This window comes from Ciconia boyciana, chromosome 3 (assembly GCF_034638445.1).
Source record: "Ciconia boyciana chromosome 3, ASM3463844v1, whole genome shotgun sequence".
Classification (NCBI taxonomy): Eukaryota; Metazoa; Chordata; class Aves; order Ciconiiformes; family Ciconiidae; genus Ciconia; species Ciconia boyciana.
In genome coordinates this window covers 79,736,520-79,755,547 of record NC_132936.1, presented here as the reverse complement: position 1 = coordinate 79,755,547, position 19,028 = coordinate 79,736,520, and the positions used below count along the sequence as shown (strand labels likewise).

The window sequence follows — 19,028 nt, the reverse complement described above, 5'->3', positions numbered from 1 at the left end:
ATAGTGACTATTATGGAAGCAATAATAACTCCAGGACTTAACTACTGACTGCTGCAGTGAAAGGGTGAAGGAGGAAGAGAGATGTTCTTCATCATGTGACTAGAAATTCCAGTACCATATAATTGACCTAAAGTGACTATGTCTTCTACAAAGATATCCAAGCTAAATTCACAGACCTCAGGTGATTAGGAATTTAATGTTCCCTTAATAAATTGTGCCTGTGGTGCAGTTTATTGAACTTCACGTGGCTAATTCATGTCCCACTGTTGTGGTTTAACTCCAGTCGGCAACCAAGCACCACACAGCTGCTCACTCACCCTCCCCCCTGCTGGGATGGGGGAGAGAATCTGAAGGGCAAAAGTAAGAAAACTCGTGGCTTGAGATGATAACAGTTTAATAATTGAAATAAAATAATAATAATAATAATAAATTGTAATGAAAAGGAAAAGAGAGAGAGGAACAAAACCAAAGGAAAAAAAGCAAGTGATGCAACTGCTCACCACCTGCTGACCAACACCCAGCCCGCCCCCGAGCAGCAATTGCTGCCCCCCCGGCCAACTCCCCCAGTTTCTATACCAAGCATGACGCCATATGGTATGGAATAGCCCTTTGGCCAGTTGGGGTCAGCTGTCCTGGCTGTGCCCCCTCCCAGCTTCTTGTGCACCCGGCAGAGCATGGGAAGCTGAAAAGTCTTTGGCTAGTGTAAGCATTACTTAGCAACAACTAAAACATCAGTGTGTTATCAACATTATTCCCCTGCTAAATCCAAAACACAGCACTACATCAGCTACTAGGAAGAAAATTAACTCTATCCCAGCTGAAACCAGGACACACACTTAAACTTTCTGGTCACAAATTAATGTGAATCCTGTTAGGTGGAAATAGTAGCAACTCAAGGGCTAGAGGAGGGACTTTCCCAACTCCCTTTTTATACAGTTGTGAAGATCTTGAATTCAAGAAGTTAAAAAGAGAAATTTATTGCAACTTTTGCATCTTGGAGATTGCAAAAAGAAAAAATCTTCTGTGGGTGTTTCCTTGTGAAATGGGGAAAATGCGGTGCAAGTTTGTAGGTTATTCAGTTCCTCCTCTGAGAATGGGAAGGATGTTAAAGAAATGGGTACTAAACACTGTTGTGATCTGCCTTTTACGGCACATATGTGCTGATCAAATGAAAGAATCGAAAGGACAACAGAATAGGCTAGTAACGGAACAGCATGAATTCAAGTTTGAATGTAGTGTTAAGCAGCAGATGAAATTAATTTTTCTTTATAGGAGGTAAAAGGTTTTCCTAATTTCAGGCTTTGGCAATAATTTTATAGCAAAGGCTTAAAGGAATAATAGAGACACTATGTTTTCTTCTTTTATTGTTAAAAATAGTAGTAGTTACATAATATAGAAAGAATTGAAGTGACTAAGGTGGGGGCAATACACTATTGTGATCTAGCGTTAAATGAGGAAGTTCCTTAGATAAAGTGATACCATTATTTCTTTGTTTGTATGTTAAGCCAGGTGTGTCAAAGTGAGTCCAGCTCTTGACATATGCTATTTTGGAACAAAAGAAAGTTTTTTCCTAAATGCCCATGTAACTCATAACTCTTCATCTATGCCTCCAACTTCTCTGTGAATAAGGTCTTGTTTAGATGTTTTTGTGGGTCTTTATCTTCTGAAAGGATAAACACATGAAAGGTTTTAGCTTATCTCATGCGAGAGAGGTGTTCAACAAGAAGTAAATTTGTTTTATTTCCCTCTTCACAAATTTTTTCTTACAGATTTGGTTCATTCATTGATTTGTTTTACCCCAGGGGGTGGTGGGAAGGAGGAAGGGGAATAATTACAGACTGTTTGGGGGAGAGAAACTGAAGAGGTGAACTCTCTGCACAGTTTCAAAAGCAAGGATTTTTCATAGCAGTTGTGATGTTTCAATACAAAATAACACTTAAAATTGATCTTAATTAAACAGATGGCCTACTTAAACAAGGTGGTTGAAAGGGAGAGCAGGGTTCAATATTTCACTTCCCAGAAGCTGACTTTTTATTTAAACTTGGGGTATCTGTGTGTGATCCAGTAGCACTACCCTCTCCTATGTACAAGCTGCTATACCAAGGGATTTGTAACTTGGGTCACTCTACAGGTAACGCTTCTGTGAGAGTTTGATGGTGTTTCACTTTTTGGCATGTGAGAGGTGAAAGGAGCTCCCACGCTTCTAGCAGCCACTGTTTGTCCCATGTCTTGCTGTTACAAATAGGCTAATCTCTCTGCTGCAGCATTCCCTCTCAGCATGGTGGCTGCTATAAAGGCTGGCTGGCACTTTTCTCAGTGTTATAGATCATGTATGGTTAATTTGCATTGGTTTGATTATCAGACTGCTTAAAAACAGAAAACAATGTTCCTTTTTCAAATTAATATAGATATAGAAGGCTTTCTGGGGTCCAATGTCTGCTTGAAAATACACATTTGTAACTCTGTTTCAAGTCGAAGGTTGCCTGAAGTTGAACTAATCCTTCAGCAATCAGTATGATAAACAGGAAGGCTGACAAGAAGTGTTTTTGCAGAAGCAGCAGGGGTACCCAGCTTCTCAGACTAGTGTTTGCTCATTTTACGATATTGATTTAAAATGAACATTGGAAAAAATACTATGGCTAGAACTAAAAAGGATGAATGAAGCTGGCCAAAGCATGCAAAGTGTGAACTAATGCGTTGTAGGTTGCATTGACCTCACAGTTCTGCCAGCACACAGTGTAACACCAAGAGCCTGATGAAATGCGTAGAAGAAACTGTGAATAAGGTTAGCACCATGATAAGGGAGAACTGATTCAAAATTTAAAATACTCTGGGCTTTCCTTTAGCATGTCTGAGAACTGCAGTTAAAGAATGGATAAGGAGCACAATTGCACTGTTCTTGTTACCACCCTAGGTTGAGCAAGCTGGTTAGCTATCAGGTTGTTTTTCAGGGGATGATGCATTAGCTGCTGCCTATTAATTTGCTGTATTTTGGGCTGGATAGCTGAACTCTTTCAGCTCCACAAAGCTTGTGTCATGACAGGAGCAACGTTGTTTAGGTATTTGCAGTGTGTGTTTGTTGACAATATTCCTTTCAGGAAAAAAGCTGTTGCTGGGTTTAATTGCTTCTATTATTGATGGCAAGAGAGGAGAGGAGGGAAATGGGCACAGAACAAGAAAGTCTTGCAGAGCTTGCAGTTTTCCTGCCACTGGCCTGTGGCATGTGGAAGGCAATTAGTGAGATTACAGGCGCCTCTGCTCTTCTCTTGCACTCTCCTCTTGCTCCAGCATCACATAAAAGGCATTGTGGCATAATTAAGACAGGATGCAGAGCTGAAAAGGAAAGCTATTATTATGGGGAAAGAAAGTCTGAGGAGGTTGTTATTTAATAGCGAAAAGTGTTTACTAAAAAAAGCCATAATTACTAAGCAGAATAATGAGGGAAAATACGGTAATGGTAATTCTGTGATGTGTAAGCATGGATTTTTTTGATTTTTGTTCAGAAATATGTACTCTGCTCTAAACAATAATTAATGTGTAGGCTATTTCTCCTGCATTATAAAAAGTTTTGACTGTTTTTTTTTTTTTGTAAGAATGTATATAGTCTTTCCTCTTCTCTCCATTCCCTTGTCCTTCAAGTCAAAATGTTTAAAAAATATATTCTAACTATTTTACTTGGAATAAGCAACCTATTTAATCTCTTCTTTGTATTTTTCCTTTTCAATACAACAGAACTACTCCCGGATGCTTAAAGATGGTTGTGTGCTTGTCTAATATTATAGTTTATGTTGATGTTTTTTATTTTAATGGCTCTGCATTCTTTGAAAAGATCTGATGATGAGAAAAATACAGAGAGCTGTCACCTGGAATATGATAAATGCAGATTTAGCTCCCTTCATTTAGCATGGATTGGGCTACTTTATATTACCTCAGAACCTGTCCTTTGTACTCTTTTTATGCTGCCTGTTTGGGATGCCCCCTGATATTCATTTGATCTGCTTCAAAATTTTAATGCCAGTTGGTCTCTGCTAAGTGGCACATGATCCATGACAGCTTCAAGTAACTGGAGTTCACCAGTTCCTGATTTGAGCAAGCAAAAGTTCTCATGTCTCACTAGAGCCTTGGACCACCAGTGAATGAACTTTTATTTTTTTCCTCTAAACCATTATCCCTGGACACATATAACAAATATTCTGTATTTTTGTTTTCCACAGATGAGTGCTAATGATTGTCAAGACCCTCCAGAGTACTGGACAATCCATGGACTGTGGTATGATCATAGAGTGTTTCTATTTCAGCCTGGAAAGGAAAAATCAAGTTTTGTACCAGGATGTTTAGTACTTTTTTTGAGGGCTTAATCTATCTGTTTTTATGATTCCTTGAAACAAGAGCCTTCATTTTGTTGGAAATCAAAACCCTATGGTTTGATATAAAACTGAAATACACTTCTGTATGTCATGACTCGCTGACTTCCTGAAATCCTCTTGTCACATGAGCATTTTATTTATACATCTCCTTATAAGATCAGTAATGTTCTCAAACAGAAAGGGAAGTATAGTTTCCCCTCTTTTTTTTCTCCCTGAGTACACAGAATTTGTTAATGTCTCGTGACTGCTTGTGACTTTAAGTATCTTAACTCAGCACAAATATTGCAAAAGTACAGGAAAAACTAATTTGCTTCAAAGGCATCAACTCACTGGAATTGGTGCCAGTGGCAGCGATTCAAAGGTTTTCCTGACAAACACAGGGGAAAATTCAGTACAGGAGTTTGTTAAGCTATGTGTCCTGGAAAGGTTGAACAGCATTATGTCTAGATTTCCAGTGAGTGTCTTGGTGATACTTGCAGAATCATCACTTGGTGCAGTGGTTGAGGAGGTCAATGTCATTAGTGACATCATGTGCAAGACCCTTCCGTATCATTTACTCCCCCTGTATGTCTTTTACACAGAGAGGGACTGGAGGTCCTAATGAAGAAGCTCTGCATGGGAAATGTTTTGGCCATAATTAATGTCTTGATTTTTTACTTCTAAAACACTGTAGAGGCTGATGGATTACTTGCATTTTTAAATAAAATCTCTAGCTATAATCTTGCATATTTAAAATTCAGGCTAATGATACAGAATAGAATGCTGTTAGTTACCATTAGTGAGTTAGGAGACATCTTTTTTCACTTTCATTTTGCTTCCCTAGGCCTGACAAAACTGAAGAGTGTAACAGGACGTGGCATTTCAATGTCACCGAGATTAAGGTATTTATTTAAAACAAAAACAGTCATACCAAGGAGAGCTGAGTGCAATTATTTTTGCACATCCTATATGCAAAATCGGTAGCTTATAATGTATCACTCTTAATGTTTGCTGAGAGGTATGTTCTTTTAAGGACTCCACAAATTCATTAGGGGCTTCTGGTACTACTTGAAGTTGCAGTGCTTGTGATCATTAGCAGCTGTTCCTACTTGATTTTGTAGACATGTGGTTTGACTCATTGAGCCACATCCTCCTTAAAAAAATCTAGAGAGCATAGGCAGTGGATTTACAGTGGCAAAAACTACCAGTGAAAAAGGTTACAGTCAGTCCATGTTCTCTTTTCCATTTTCCACTGCAAAGCCAGAACGCAGAAAATAAGAGTTCAGAGCAGATTCTTCTGTGTGTTTTCTCCCAGGGCTTTATTCTTTTTTTATTCTTTTTTTTAATAAAAAAATTTTCCATATTTCATTCAAATGTGTTGTAAATGGAGATAGGAGGCTTGAGCCGACAAATTTGAAAAGCTGCATGATTAAACAACTTCTGCAGGGACAGTTGAAGGAAAATCTTACTTTGAGTTTAGCCTGGAGAAAAGGAGGCTGAGGGGAGACCTTATTGCTCTCTACAACTACCTGAAAGGAGGTTGTAGAGAGGTGGGGGTCGGTCTCTTCTCCCAGGTAAGAAGTGATAGGACGAGAGGAAATGGCCTCAAGTTGCACCAGGGGAGGTTTAGACTGGATATTAGGAAATTTTACTTCACTGAAAGGGTTATCAAGCATTGGAACAGGCTGCCCAAGGAAGTGGTTGAGTCTCCGTCCCTGGAGGTATTTAAAAGACGTTTGGATGAGGTGCTTAGGGATATGGTATAGTGGTGGTCTTGGTAGTGTTAGGTTTATGGTTGGACTCGATGATCTGAAAGGTCTTTTCCAACCTATACGATTCTGTGAGGCAGTGTGTCTGTCTTAGTACATTCAGATATTTAGATAGTTGCACCTACCTGTTACCTCCAACAACAGCATTTTCAGAATACTGGGGAAAAAGACCTTTTCTTTTTCTGCAAGTAAATGTTTGAGTTGGAGATGTTGAAAGATGAGGCTTCAGTTTTAGAAAATCATAGACTCATAGAATCACAGAATGGTTTGGGTTAGAAGAGACCTTAAAGATTATCTAGTTCCAACCCCCCTGCCATGGGCAGGGACACCTTCCATTAGATCAGGTTGTTCAAAGCCCCACCCAACCTGGCCTTGAACACTTCCAGGGATGGTTCATCCAGAAAGTATCAATGTATGTAGATTCTGTAAGAAATAGCTTTTCAACACTGTAGGTGCATTTATTAATTGTGATATTTTTAGGATCTTATGCCAGACATGAGACGCTATTGGCCTGATGTGCTTCATTCATCTCTGAATCGCACCCACTTCTGGTGAGTACAAAAAAACCTAAAAAGTATTTTGGATATTATTTTATTTAAAAGTCCATCTGAGTTAGTAATCCTTCAGGTGAGATGTGCATGAGAAGCAGTGTCCAGGAGGCCACTGAAGGCAGTGTGTCTTGTCAATCTCATTTACAAAATAAATCTGTTTTCTTGTTAGAGCACCTGCAAAATACAATTGTTGGAGAGGGCTATGGCAGAGGTTTTGGAGAAATGAAACTTAGTGAAAGAGAGAGAGAGGCAATGTGTTTCCTCCCTTTGCCCCCAGGGAGGAGAAGCAGCTGCTGTTGACACGTTAAATCTGAATAGCAGTAGCACTCCTGGGATGTCAGAGCAAGAGCAGCTTCCAGGCCTCTTTTCCTAGCTATCTTCACTGTGTTGCTGGCTTTGAGAGACATTTCCTTTTTGACTTTCTCACTGAGGAGGACATGGAAAAATAGGATGCGTTGGATCATTCTAGCCACTTGTCTACAGAATTCTCTCTTTTTACTTACTTTCCTAGCAGCCTAAAATCAGATCTGGGAATTTATTTAGAGACCAACCTGCTTCGCTCATGGGAAGGGAGAAAGAGATTTTGATGTCTTCTGGCAACAGTACTGTTTTCCTTCTTCTCCATGTTTCTCTTTGCTTCTGAATAATCAGACACTTGGACCAAAGAGCGGTATGGGTGGTATTTGAGTTTGCACAGGCTTCAGTTCAAGTGCATTATTTTAAACTAAAATCAGTGGCCATTCAAGTTAATTTGCTGAGCCGTGAACTGCATCTACCGAGGTATGGATATGCAATTTGTTCTTCCAGGTCTACAGTGAAAGTAGTAACATCAGATAAGAAGCAGAGCACATAGCTAGAGGCAATAGCATTTAAAGCCATCTCAACTATAAGTGCCCATAAGTTTTCCTTTGGATTGGATGACTGTTTCCTCCCTGTGTCACTAGGGAAAAGCTTTGAAGGGAATGTGCGTCTCTTTTAGTCTTGTCCTTGCTCTACAGAAGACACTCGTCCTCAGAGTCTTAAACTGGTTCCACAAGTGTCTTATGGCAACCTAAACTTGTAACTGTCAAAAGTGGTGGTGTCACTTTTTCCTCCTTCCATTCCTCTGTTCTTGCACTGTGCCAGGGAGAGCATGACTGCTTCTTTCTGTGGTAGCACAAGTTTACGCCACCTTAAACTGTTCCTGGAATTAGAATAAGAAAAATGTGTCTTAAATCTAGCACCTCCCATGCCCTGACCACCTAGCTGTTCATAAAAACAGGTGCATACCAGTCCTTATTTTACTAACAGATATTTTGGTAGGCAGCAGGTATGAACAGATACAATTTCCTTTTCCCTTTCAGTTCAAGGCTAGCAAATAGCACTTATTTCAATACCTGGAAATATAATTAGAAATATAAAAGCAATACAAAAGTCAGGTTATAATATTGTAACTAATATTTTGATTGACAGAGAAATTCACTCCCTTTCAGTAGGGTGACTCAAGTGCGCTGTAATTGGCAGCTCTAATTGCAGATTTTGAAAATGCAAGCTTTTCAGCCAACTGAAAGCCAGTAAGATTCCATTGTACATCTCCCTTCAGTTAAAATACTGTATTTACTTCAAAATAAATAAAAAAAATAATCTCTATAGTGTAAAAATCCTGATACAGCAGAAATAAGAACCTGAAAGTAAAACTGACTATTCACAATTTTCATTGTTGTAGACTAAAGGCATCTTAATTGGGTAAAGAGCATGAGCAGTGACAAGGAAAATGGATATTGAATATCTTAGCATATCACATCAGGGTTTGTCCAAGACTACTGTAATTGTGTAGTTTGTTTATTCCTGTCTTTACCTCTAACTGTAGCCCTGGCTTAAAAGAGGAGGTAAGGAATCTTCCTGGCGATTTTAGGATGGCTGCAGGTGCTTCTGTAAAGGTAATTGCACATGTCTGTTCACCTTGTTAACTTACGAACTGTGACAATTGCCACCCAAGAGTTTGAATTGGACAGGACAGAATGACTTAATACAGGACAAAGGGTCATGTGTGCTTTGTATCTCAAAATTTATGAACTGAAACCATCCCTTTTATAGTAGTTAATAATTTTTTGAACCAAATAGAAATTTCTAGACCAAGAGAATTCCCTTCAGGATCAGTTTATACGTATGATACAGAAGAAGGAATCAGTGTTTAGCCTATGGGACAGCTGGGTGCCCCTAATCTTCTACATTTTGTGGGCAGCACTTGCAGCTGTGCTTTACAGACCTTCTTTGTTCCTACCCTAATAATGAGCCAGCCTTTGAGCTGGGTGGTTTCTATAATCCTTGGACCCACCTGATATGCTCCTGACTTCGTATGTCGCATCTGCATGACTTTGTGCTTGGGGGAACTCTGTCCTTGTACATAACAGGAAGCAAAATCTCTTTGAGGTTCAGCTTCCTTTCCACACTCCTGAATTGTACCAATTTCATTCATTTGCATTTCTGCAGCCCCCTACGACTTCATTTGTAGGACTTAGCTTTGAGGTATGCAAGTGTAGCATTTATTCTTAGCAGCCCCGTAGAGAAAATGGTGGAGAAGGACAAGTTACATAGTGGAACTCAATCTAGTGCTGTAAGCCCCACTCCTGTGTGCCTGCCAAAGTTCTTGTGTCCTACAAGGGGGAAAAAATGTTCAGCAAAGTTCGTGACAGCTAGCACATGTGCTTTGTGCTACTGCCGAGCTCATGGGTATGGGTACAGAAGGATGGGTGGCCTTCATGAATACAGGCAGCTATGTTTTGTATCCACCTGCCACCCAGCTGTGAGCTGAGGCTCAAGTAGAATTACCTTGTCTTATTGTGGTCTAGGTGAAGGATAATGTGTCTCAGTGAATAACATTGAGACATTGTTTCTTTTGATTTCTAAACAAATTATTTTATGTTATTCCCTGGTACCTGCAGCTCCTTCATTTCCTAACTGCTTCAGTGTGAATTTAAATGGAAGAGGTGGAGGTGAAATTTCATATGCCTGTGCTGAATGGTCATAATTAGCTGTATCTGCATCATTTTTTTTTTTTTCACATGGCTGTGCTGCAAAATAAAGTAACACTGTCAAGAGCGTCATCTTAAAGTTTCAGTAATTGTTTTGTAGTGACTCTAAAGTAGCTCTCCATTCTGGAAGCTCATAGGACTGATTAAAAGAATTGGGCCTGGTATATTCTTGGCTTGCTGCAACTGATGATGCATGGGCACTGTCTGTGGGTAGCTCTGTGTATTTTCACTTGGGATCCCCACAGCCCCATTGCCTGGGCCTTGTTATCAGTGCAAACTGGACCAAACCACTCCAATAGCCAGTTCCATGTTAGCAATAATATGCTTCTTGAACACCATCAGATATTTGGCCCTCTATTTCTGCCTTCTTTCTGGGAACAGCAGGACACTTAAATACAAGTACTACTGAAAGCCTTCAAAAGACAGGCACAACACTTTACCATTAGTTTTACACACGTGCATGCGTATGTTCTCTGAAGAAAAATTGTCATCCTACATGCAAAGCTTTGCCTCCAGCTTACTGCTGTTCCAGTAGCCCTTTGGATTTGACTGTTGTCTCTTTCTGGTCTAAGCTAACTCCTCAATATCTCTTGCTAAATTTACCCCTAAAAGAGCTTCCATTTTCTTTAAAACTGTTGTATCTTTTCTCATCAGCAATTTCAAATCCCTTGTCAGGAAATCTGCTCTTTGGCCCATGTGAGGTGGACTCCTCCAGGCAGTAAACAATTCACTTGACATGTGGTCAAGTTGAGTGTTACAGCCAAGATGAGAACTCTCTACAAGGCTAAATTTGGGAACGTATAGTGAAAATCTTCTAGTAATGCATCTTGTCCCCTACCTCAAATTGCTTGATGCCACAGTTGCTTTATTTATTCTCTGTTCAGAAGTAGTGTATGACTTTCTCCAGATACGACAAAGCTTCTTTTAAAGTATTTTAATTCCTTAAGAAAAATCTGAAGTTCTTAATATTAATGGACAATTCAAAGGCAGGCTTTCAAGTGAATAATAGTTGTCTTTGTGCTTCTCTGCTTTTCCATGAGGTACTTAAGGCATCATAAGGTCAGGGAATGCTGTGGTAGTGGTAGGAATTTGTGATTAGGTAGCTTTTTGTGTACATCTGCTGAATTGATATGTATTTAATACCAGTTGCTCGTGAAAATTTGAAAAGAAAGAAGAAAAAAAAAAAGACACCACCACCCCCCCCCAAATCTGCAGGTGGTCTTATTAAAGTTTATACTGTTTAGTCTTTCAATAGACTTTAGAATTGGTAGAAATATATTTTGAGCTTTGCCCCACTTTTTGCCCTGTTTGAGTTTGTCTGCCATAAAATTGGAAGAATTGCTTTATTTTGCACTTTGTTCCATGGTATTAGAAGATTTGATGGTGGAATAGAAGCAAGACTTGAGAGCAGGCCTATGAAAATACTGCCACATGCCAAAGTTAAATTTGAGGCAACAGTCCTGTCTTAGCAGCTTGTGCAGTTTCACTGTTCCACGCAAAATAAGGGTTAGTCTCTTCAGTTCTGAAAAATTTTTAGTGCTTTGAAAGTACACTTAACATAAAAGACTCCACTAAAACTTGTACAAAGTTTAGAAATACTTGTTTTCTAGGCAAATTCTTACCATTCTGACCTCCAAACATTTCTTTGTAATACACTGAGAGACCTTTGTATCATTAGGGCATGATACATATTTACTTCATAAATTCCTTCATTTAATTATTTCAAAAACAAGCTGATTCAAAGGTGACCACTAAACAAAACAAACATCCAAACTGTTTGGGCTAACTTAATCTAAAGAAACACCTGAACAGCGCTTTTGGCTTCATAAAGTTTTGTCACACTCTTGCGACACAAAGTTCACTTAGTCAGCTTTGGAATGAAGGAATGGTTTATTCCACGTTGGTATCTATCTTCTCTCCTCACATTGCAGTGCCCAGTCTTAAAAAGAGAGCTGATGAGGGGCATGGGGGGGCAGAAGAGTGTTATCCCTTTGGTGGGATAAGAGGTGAAGGGCTGAACTATAAATGACTTTTGCACAAATTCATATACATAATTTATAGGAAAACAGGATACTGATTCTGTATGTCCCATACTAATATCAAAATCATTAGACCATCCTCTCCTTCATCTTCTACAGCTCTTACATTAATTTGAAAAGTCTCTGTCTTGCATCTCCCAATGTTAAGGCAAACTCATTTATGTATTTTTAACATGACTTACTGTCTGAAAGAATTTTTCCGTAGTCTGATGTTACAAACCATAATGAGGGACTTCTTGGGCTTCTTCCTTACTCTCCTGATAGGTCAAAAATCTCTTGGTAAATGATTCTACTAAAAAAACATATAGACGTTGCTGTAATTGAAATGGTGGGAGTGATCTTTCTTGGTTTTGCTTTTCACATGTGCAGTATTGTTTGAGTGCAGTGTCCTACTTCACATGTGTAGCCTTTCAGATAATTGGTTTAAGTATATTGACTAGCTTGTGCAGCACATATATCTTCAAATAATGTTTTCTAAAACTTAAATTTTGCTTTTCTCCTGTAGGAAACATGAGTGGGAGAAACATGGCACTTGTGCAGCCACACTTCAGGTCCTTAATTCTCAGAAGAAATACTTTGGGAAGGCCTTAGAACTCTACCAGCACGTTGATCTTAACAGGTACATAAATGAACTCAGTGGACTGCCTCTTATTTCAAACAGTTTCTAAAAGTTTCAAATCTAGGCTAAAAAAAAAAGTCTAAAAATCTGATCGCAGAGGGGAAATGAGTATTAGCATAAATTATTTTTAGTACTGGAGTTCAGAGGAAGGGTTGTCTACTCTGAGAAGCATGTCTCTGGTCACTTCAGAGTCTGGTAAGCCAGCAGTGTTCTTCGCAGCATCATTGTAGACAACGTGAGCCAGTAAATTTTGAGAAGCTCTATCAGCTATATCTCACTACCAAAAGCTATGGTACCTGTAAACTTCTAAATCAAGTGACAAAACCCCCTGAACTTCTGAGTCATACTGAGGCTCAAACACTTGTTTTTAGAAAAGACAGTGCTCTGCTCGGAGGAAAAGACAAACTGCAGGCAAAATCGTGCAGAACATCCTGGGAAAAGGCTGAGAGGTAACAGCAAGAGAGGATGTCCTGAAGGGCAGTGTACAGTCGCTGCAGGCAACCCTCTGCTGTCCTTTCAAACAACCCCGATGTGACACTCTTGCTTTGTCCTAGGGGCTGATTCCTCCTCATGGTTCCAAAGCACTGGCCATTCCAGATACAAAATCTTGGTGGGAATGTTGTGGCTTGTCCAAGCACTGTATATACACATTCTGGCTGCAGGTGAATGCCAGAAGACCAGAGTCCTTTCCTGATCAGTGCTTGGTATGGGTGGGAGAATGTTTGACTCAGATTTGTTGACCGTGAATTGTCTCTCTGTGTAAGATGACAGTATCTGAGAGAGGAAATAAGTTATTTTGTATCTAGGAACATATCTTAAAAAAAAAAAATTTTTGAAAAAATCCTGTTCCTGTTGTCACTGTCTTGTCCAAGCAATCTCCTAACAAAGTCTCATTCACTTTGCATATGCACAAAGGAAATATGTCTTTCTCCCAACCCCCCTCCTATTTTCGTAGGTGTCTTGTAAAACTTAGATTTTTCTAGACACAGTGCTTAAGAGCATGTCATATGTAGTGTTAGAATTAATAATGTCTGATAAGTCAATTGCCTAAGTAGCTGTGATGGTGTGACTAAAACATTTTACAGATGGCACGGTGACCAATTATGTGACTCTATATCAGCATGTGTAACACCGAAAAAGAATAGAGACTGAAACATGTTGAAATTAATTGCTCAGAGCATAGTCTCCGTTGTAAAAATGAACATAATTAATTTAATCTTTACTGAAAAGAATAAAGACTGCTAATGTTCTCATTGTGCTTCATTTATACTTGAATGAGAAAAAGTAGTGTTAATGATTAAAAGATTGTTTCCAAAAAGGAAATTATTAAAAAGAGGACATCATGCAGGCTCCTGTAAGAATAACAGAACATCATTTATTTTATTGGCCTCCTTATATCCAGTGTCAAATGACTATGACAAACAGCTAGACCTTTAGTCAACTGGGTTAAATCTCCCCTGTGCAAAACCTGACCTTGGAAGGGTTGAGCATTATCAGCACTGATGGATTAAATCCTCTGAGATGCTGAACATTCCCACTCCTTACAGAAGAAGCTGAGACTTAGAGACTTGGCACCTATTGGGTCCGTAGTCTTGTTGTCAACTTGGAAGTGTGGACTTCCCTCAGGACTGAATCTAAAGGAAGGAGTATATAGGCTAGAGATTCTTGAGAGTTACATTGTTTCTCTTATGTGAACAACATTTCCTCTTCAAAAACATATTCATTAGGAAAGGTTTCTGCCCTGACATTGATGCACCATGTCCCTCTCCCAGTGTGCTGTGCGCCTCCCACCCCAGCAAGCCCACCCTGTGTTAGAACATGAGGGTGCCTAGAGCAGCATCACAAGCCTGCCTCCGTCCACTCCTGGTGGCCAGAGCACAGGGGTATGGCTCAAGGCAGGGGAAAAGAGGCAGTTAAACTGCATGCCCTACCTGGCCCTCAACGGAGCATTCTGAAGGTCCAGCAAATAACAGTAATATTGCCCTTTCTCTAGCTGTGTCTGAAGACTTGACTCTCCCAGCTTCTCAGATTAAGGTTGGGGAGAGGGTTCTTCTTGACCCTCCTGAGTTGGGTGGGAAGTGGCCTTTCAGAAAAGGGGAACCTTTCCTAGGCCTGGCAGAGGATGGAAGACAAGTTTCCCTTGCTTCCCATTGCTGTAATGCTTGCCAAGTGCTCACTAAGATTATCTGTTTACCTGATGATTATGAAGTTATGTTTGCATACAGGAAGCATGGAAAAATGTTTTGTCTTTGTTTCAGTTGTCTCCTGAAAGCTGGGGTAAAGCCAAGCAGTTCATATTACCAGGTAAGAGGCAATCTTTTATAAAAGAAAATCATGTGCTTGTACTTTTTTTTCAGCAGAAGTCAAGTAATTTCTAGAGAATGAGTGATCTTTTTTTAATTGTGTAGTTCTTTAAGGTTGTGCTTTATCTAAAAGTTTTTCTGAACTTAACAAGTGTGGGAGCTGTTGGAAGATGTGCTATTAACTTATTAATTTTTAATTTTTCAGATGACTGTCATAAAGGAAGCTCTTACAAGTTTTTATGGTGTAACACCAAAGATCCAATGTCTTCCTCCAGAAGAGGTAAAAACCCCAAACAAACATACACTCCCCAAACCCCCCAAACCCAAAGACCAAACAAAAAACCAACCAAACAAAAACTCAACAACTTTTTTTTTTTTTTTAGAGAGCCCTTTTTATCAAAAAACAAAAGCAAAAATAGTGTGAAAAATCTTCAGCGTGGTGAAACTTAGTCTGGGCGTTCCTTGTGTATACAGCTCTTTGCAGATAAGATATTGCTCGATTCTTGGAGCTGAGTTCATGAAAACATTGCTTACATACTGGCACCACTGAGTTCAGCTTATGTTACTGTTGCCACAGCCTTTTCTTAATGCAGAAATATTGTTAGTGGAGGAAGTGTCCATTCTTTACCTGGTAACTTTGCTGTTAGTATACTTAGGCAGAAAGTGGGAGCACTGGGTTTTGAAGGACTCTGTCTTAAAAAATTTGAACCTGCATCTCTTGCATGAATGCTGTAACCACCATGCTAGAGGTATTGCTGTAGCTGAGTGCTTTCCACTCCTCCTGCTAAAGCTTAATTGCCATATAGCAAATGAATAGAACCAGCAAGAGTGAGATGAATGGAGCCAATGACTGTCGGCCTTGACAAGGGTACTGCCTGTCAACAGCAGTCTTCCCTTCACTGGGCATGGCTCATGTTCTGCATGAAGTTGTTACTCAATGGACAGAATCCTTCGGAAATAAAGCAGCTCAGAGGCTTGTCTCTGAGGTTGTTCTCAAAAGCATGCACCTAAAGAGGTACAAAAAGGCAATTTGAGTTTCACTGTCATTCAGGATGACTGTAGTCTTTCCTTTCGAGCCAACGTTGTCCAAAACACCCATTTCTTTCTACTTTTCCTTGACAACGATTGTACTGTGAATCACGATGCAGTAGAGAATGTGGTACACAGAGACAGCGTGCTGTAGCTTAAAATACAGGTCACCATATCTCAACCAAAAAATGCCTTTGAAGGAACAAAATAGTATTCTGAACAATTACATGGGTAGGCTGCATAGCTGTTTCTTTCCTTTTTCAGCTAGGTTACTCTGCTTTTATTCAAAAAGAAAACAAAAAAACAAACCCACAAGATAGCTTTCCCTCTTATAAGTGGTTCATTATTATCTCAGCTTGATAAAAGTGGTTTACTACAAAACACTTGGCAGAGTTATTGCCCATACACTGACGACAATTTTATGAAAACTTGCCAAGGTACAGTTGCTGTTGGAGTTTAATAGCTTGTGTGTTGGCAGCTTATTTGCTTTAGTAGTGCTCTGAAGTTTTTATGCTCAGATGTTTCTTCACGTGAAAAAGAATTTCAGGTTACAATATTTCTAAAATGTACTTTTAAGTTCCTTTAAGCAACAAAGGAATATAAGTTGAATGTGGGTTGCACACTCACCCACATCTTGCTATTGAAGAAATAGAGAGCTAACGCAAAGCCTAGTTTCTAGCTCCATTCACTGTAGTTCTGCCATTGCTTTTAGTACAATTGGATACTGCTCAAATTATGTGAAAGTAATTTACAGCTTGAGTCTCCTGTGCTTAACAGCTGAAGCTAATGGGTAATAGAAAGGAAAAAGCACACCCCAGTTATTTAAAGATAGTCCTTTTCAGAGTTCCAGCATTGTTGATGCCTTAAGTGCATTATGGAGGTACTTTGATGTTTAAAACGTATTACACACTTGCTGTGTTAAGTTTCTTTAAAACAAAAACAAAAAACCCTCAACAACAACAAAACCAAAACAAAAAAAGAAAAACAACCAAAAAAACCCTCAAAACCAAGACAAAGCAACAACAAAAAAACCCCACCACAGTTACTTCTGTCTTGCACATATATTTTTGTCCTGCTTAGTGGTTTCAAAACCAATTTTTTTCCACATGCACTTTGTCACACCTGAGCATTTTGGGGGATTTTTGTATAATCTTCTTCCCCACATGAAAGGCTTCCATGCCTGCCTGCCTTATTTGTGGCCAATATTTTTCTTCCTGGTCTGTCCTGTAGTCCCAAAATGACATTTCTGCTACTTTTGACAGATTGCTTCTATATTCTTTTCAGTAAAAGCTATTATAAACCCAAGTTTCTTTTCTCCATTTTGGAGAATTTTCTTTGCCTCAGTTCCCATCCTGCTACAAAAAAGCTGGTGAAACGTGGCTTTCAGGTCACACATACCCTTCAATATTCACAGAGTTCAGCCAGAGCTCGTCATTAAGGTGAATAGCTTCTGCGTACTGTGCAGATTTGATAAATGCTAAGGTAGTCTGTGTCACAGCATTTCATAATGAGACTTACTAGTTAGACAGATTCCCCAAATTGTTACTGAATTTTGTTGTTGGAATGCATTTTCTTGTCTGCTTGCTCTTTAAAGACAAGTACGTACTATAAGTTGTTCAGAGTGGATGCCTCTGGTACCTGTGTCCTTCACATTTTTCAAGTGGCAAATATACAAATAAGCACTACTGTATTGTATAGATAAGGCAATATATCTGAAGAATTGATTTATTTTCTTCTCCCCATCAAGCTGATCTCATCCCTCATGTTTCTAGGGTGAAAAAGCACAAACAATTGGTCAGATTGAATTCTGCTTCACCAAAGAACTGCAGCTGAGAAACTGCACAGCGCTGAAGGGTGAATCCGACCCAGTGCAGGCTGACTTGAAGCTTGGAACTGAGGAGCTGTCTGTCTGCAGTGATACTCTCCCAACCTATTATCCTTCACAGGTCCAAGATCACAAATGAAGCCATAAGAGTTTGAAAAACTTTTTAAATGGCAACAAAACCCAAAACCTTAAACGTTTTGCCTTGGAAAGCGGTCTTGACTTAGCAATATTACAAAGCCCTGTCCATACCACAGGCATGCTGTGAAGATTTCTGCTGGAAAACGCGCTTCTTTTGCCATTAAAGGAGAATGGTCCACATTGTAATATCAGTTACACAAGCTAAAGTATTGAATTGTGGCTCTGATATTGATGGTTTCAGAATCTGATTTACAGCTTTGTCTGGACTTTTTGGCTTGCTTATGGTTTGAGTCAATGTTCAAAAGAGAACTGTGACTTCTTAGTTTCACTTGCAGTTAAGTCTGCCACTTCAGCCACTTTTGGGTTTTGCCAGTTAGTCAGGGAAATTAAGTCATTCTTTTTTTTGAAAGGATGCTTGTCTCTCTGAGATGAGATGGCAATTTCTTGAAAAGAAAACACTGTAAACAAAAAGAACTGAGACACCTGTCTGGAGGTCTTTTCCCAGACATAATACCCACTGCCTTGCATAAATTTGCTCTCCAGAAGTGCTGAACAGAGGCCACATCCTCTGAGGCATTAAACCTTTCCTCACTCAGAGATCACGGCAGACCAAAGATGACAACTTTTGCATAACTTCTTAGTGAATGAAATAACGTTCACCAGGTTTTGGCACTTCTGCCTAAAGGACCCCAGGAAGACTGTATTTATAGCCTTACCTATTCTTTGATTGATTTTCCTACAGTAGCTCCATACAGTCTTGAAGAACAACCAATCTTAGAACTTACTTGCTAGTATAGAAAAATGTTAGGCCCTAGAAACATGTTGTTATTAATTTTTTGTTGTATTTGAACATTTAGCATCACCACAGAAGTGTGAGCGCCTGCACTTTTATTTAAAAATGAGATTGTCACATAATCACTTTGTTCCAAGAAACAGCTTTTTATAGGTGAAACAGTAAATACTACAGGATTTTAAGTGAAATGTACAAATGTTAGCAATAGTGCTTCTCTATCCCATAATAATTAATAGCAGGCTACAAAGTTGGATGTTTCTAAAGGGGACCAAATTTGGATGACATCCTCTACACAGTGCTGCGTTGATGTGTCTCAAATTGTCTTTCAAAGAAAAGAAAATTTGTATTCTATATTTGTATTTCTATTTGTATTTCTATTCTAATAAAGACAATTCTGTTGTATCTGTATTTCAGTAGAGTGAGGGCTTCTCTTTCAAAATTTGTCTTCCTTCCCGAGAGGGGGAATATACTAATGTATACTAATACTATATTAGTATACTAATGGTGATCAGATGTAGTGTTTTTATAGTAGCCATGGCATGTTCAGTTCATGTTGAACACGACCAGAAGAATCACAATTCTTCATTCCCCTATTTCTGCCA

The 19,028-nt window shown here is 39.2% G+C and overlaps 1 protein-coding gene across 4 annotated transcripts in view; it reads left to right on the top strand.

Annotated features, from left to right (window-relative positions):
* RNASET2 (ribonuclease T2) overlaps window positions 1-18,823 on the top strand; it is a 31,398-nt gene extending 12,575 nt beyond the window's left edge. For all 4 annotated transcript variants that reach the window (XM_072856244.1, XM_072856242.1, XM_072856245.1 and 1 more), the window contains exons 4-10: window positions 4,215-4,270; window positions 5,191-5,248; window positions 6,596-6,666; window positions 12,225-12,338; window positions 14,597-14,642; window positions 14,847-14,921; window positions 17,443-18,823. In XM_072856244.1, coding sequence (XP_072712345.1) covers window positions 4,215-4,270; window positions 5,191-5,248; window positions 6,596-6,666; window positions 12,225-12,338; window positions 14,597-14,642; window positions 14,847-14,921; window positions 17,443-17,634 — 612 coding nt within the window. In that variant the 3' untranslated portion in view covers window positions 17,635-18,823. The remainder of the gene's footprint in view (window positions 1-4,214; window positions 4,271-5,190; window positions 5,249-6,595; window positions 6,667-12,224; window positions 12,339-14,596; window positions 14,643-14,846; window positions 14,922-17,442) is intronic.
* The last annotated feature ends 205 nt before the right edge of the window (window positions 18,824-19,028 follow it).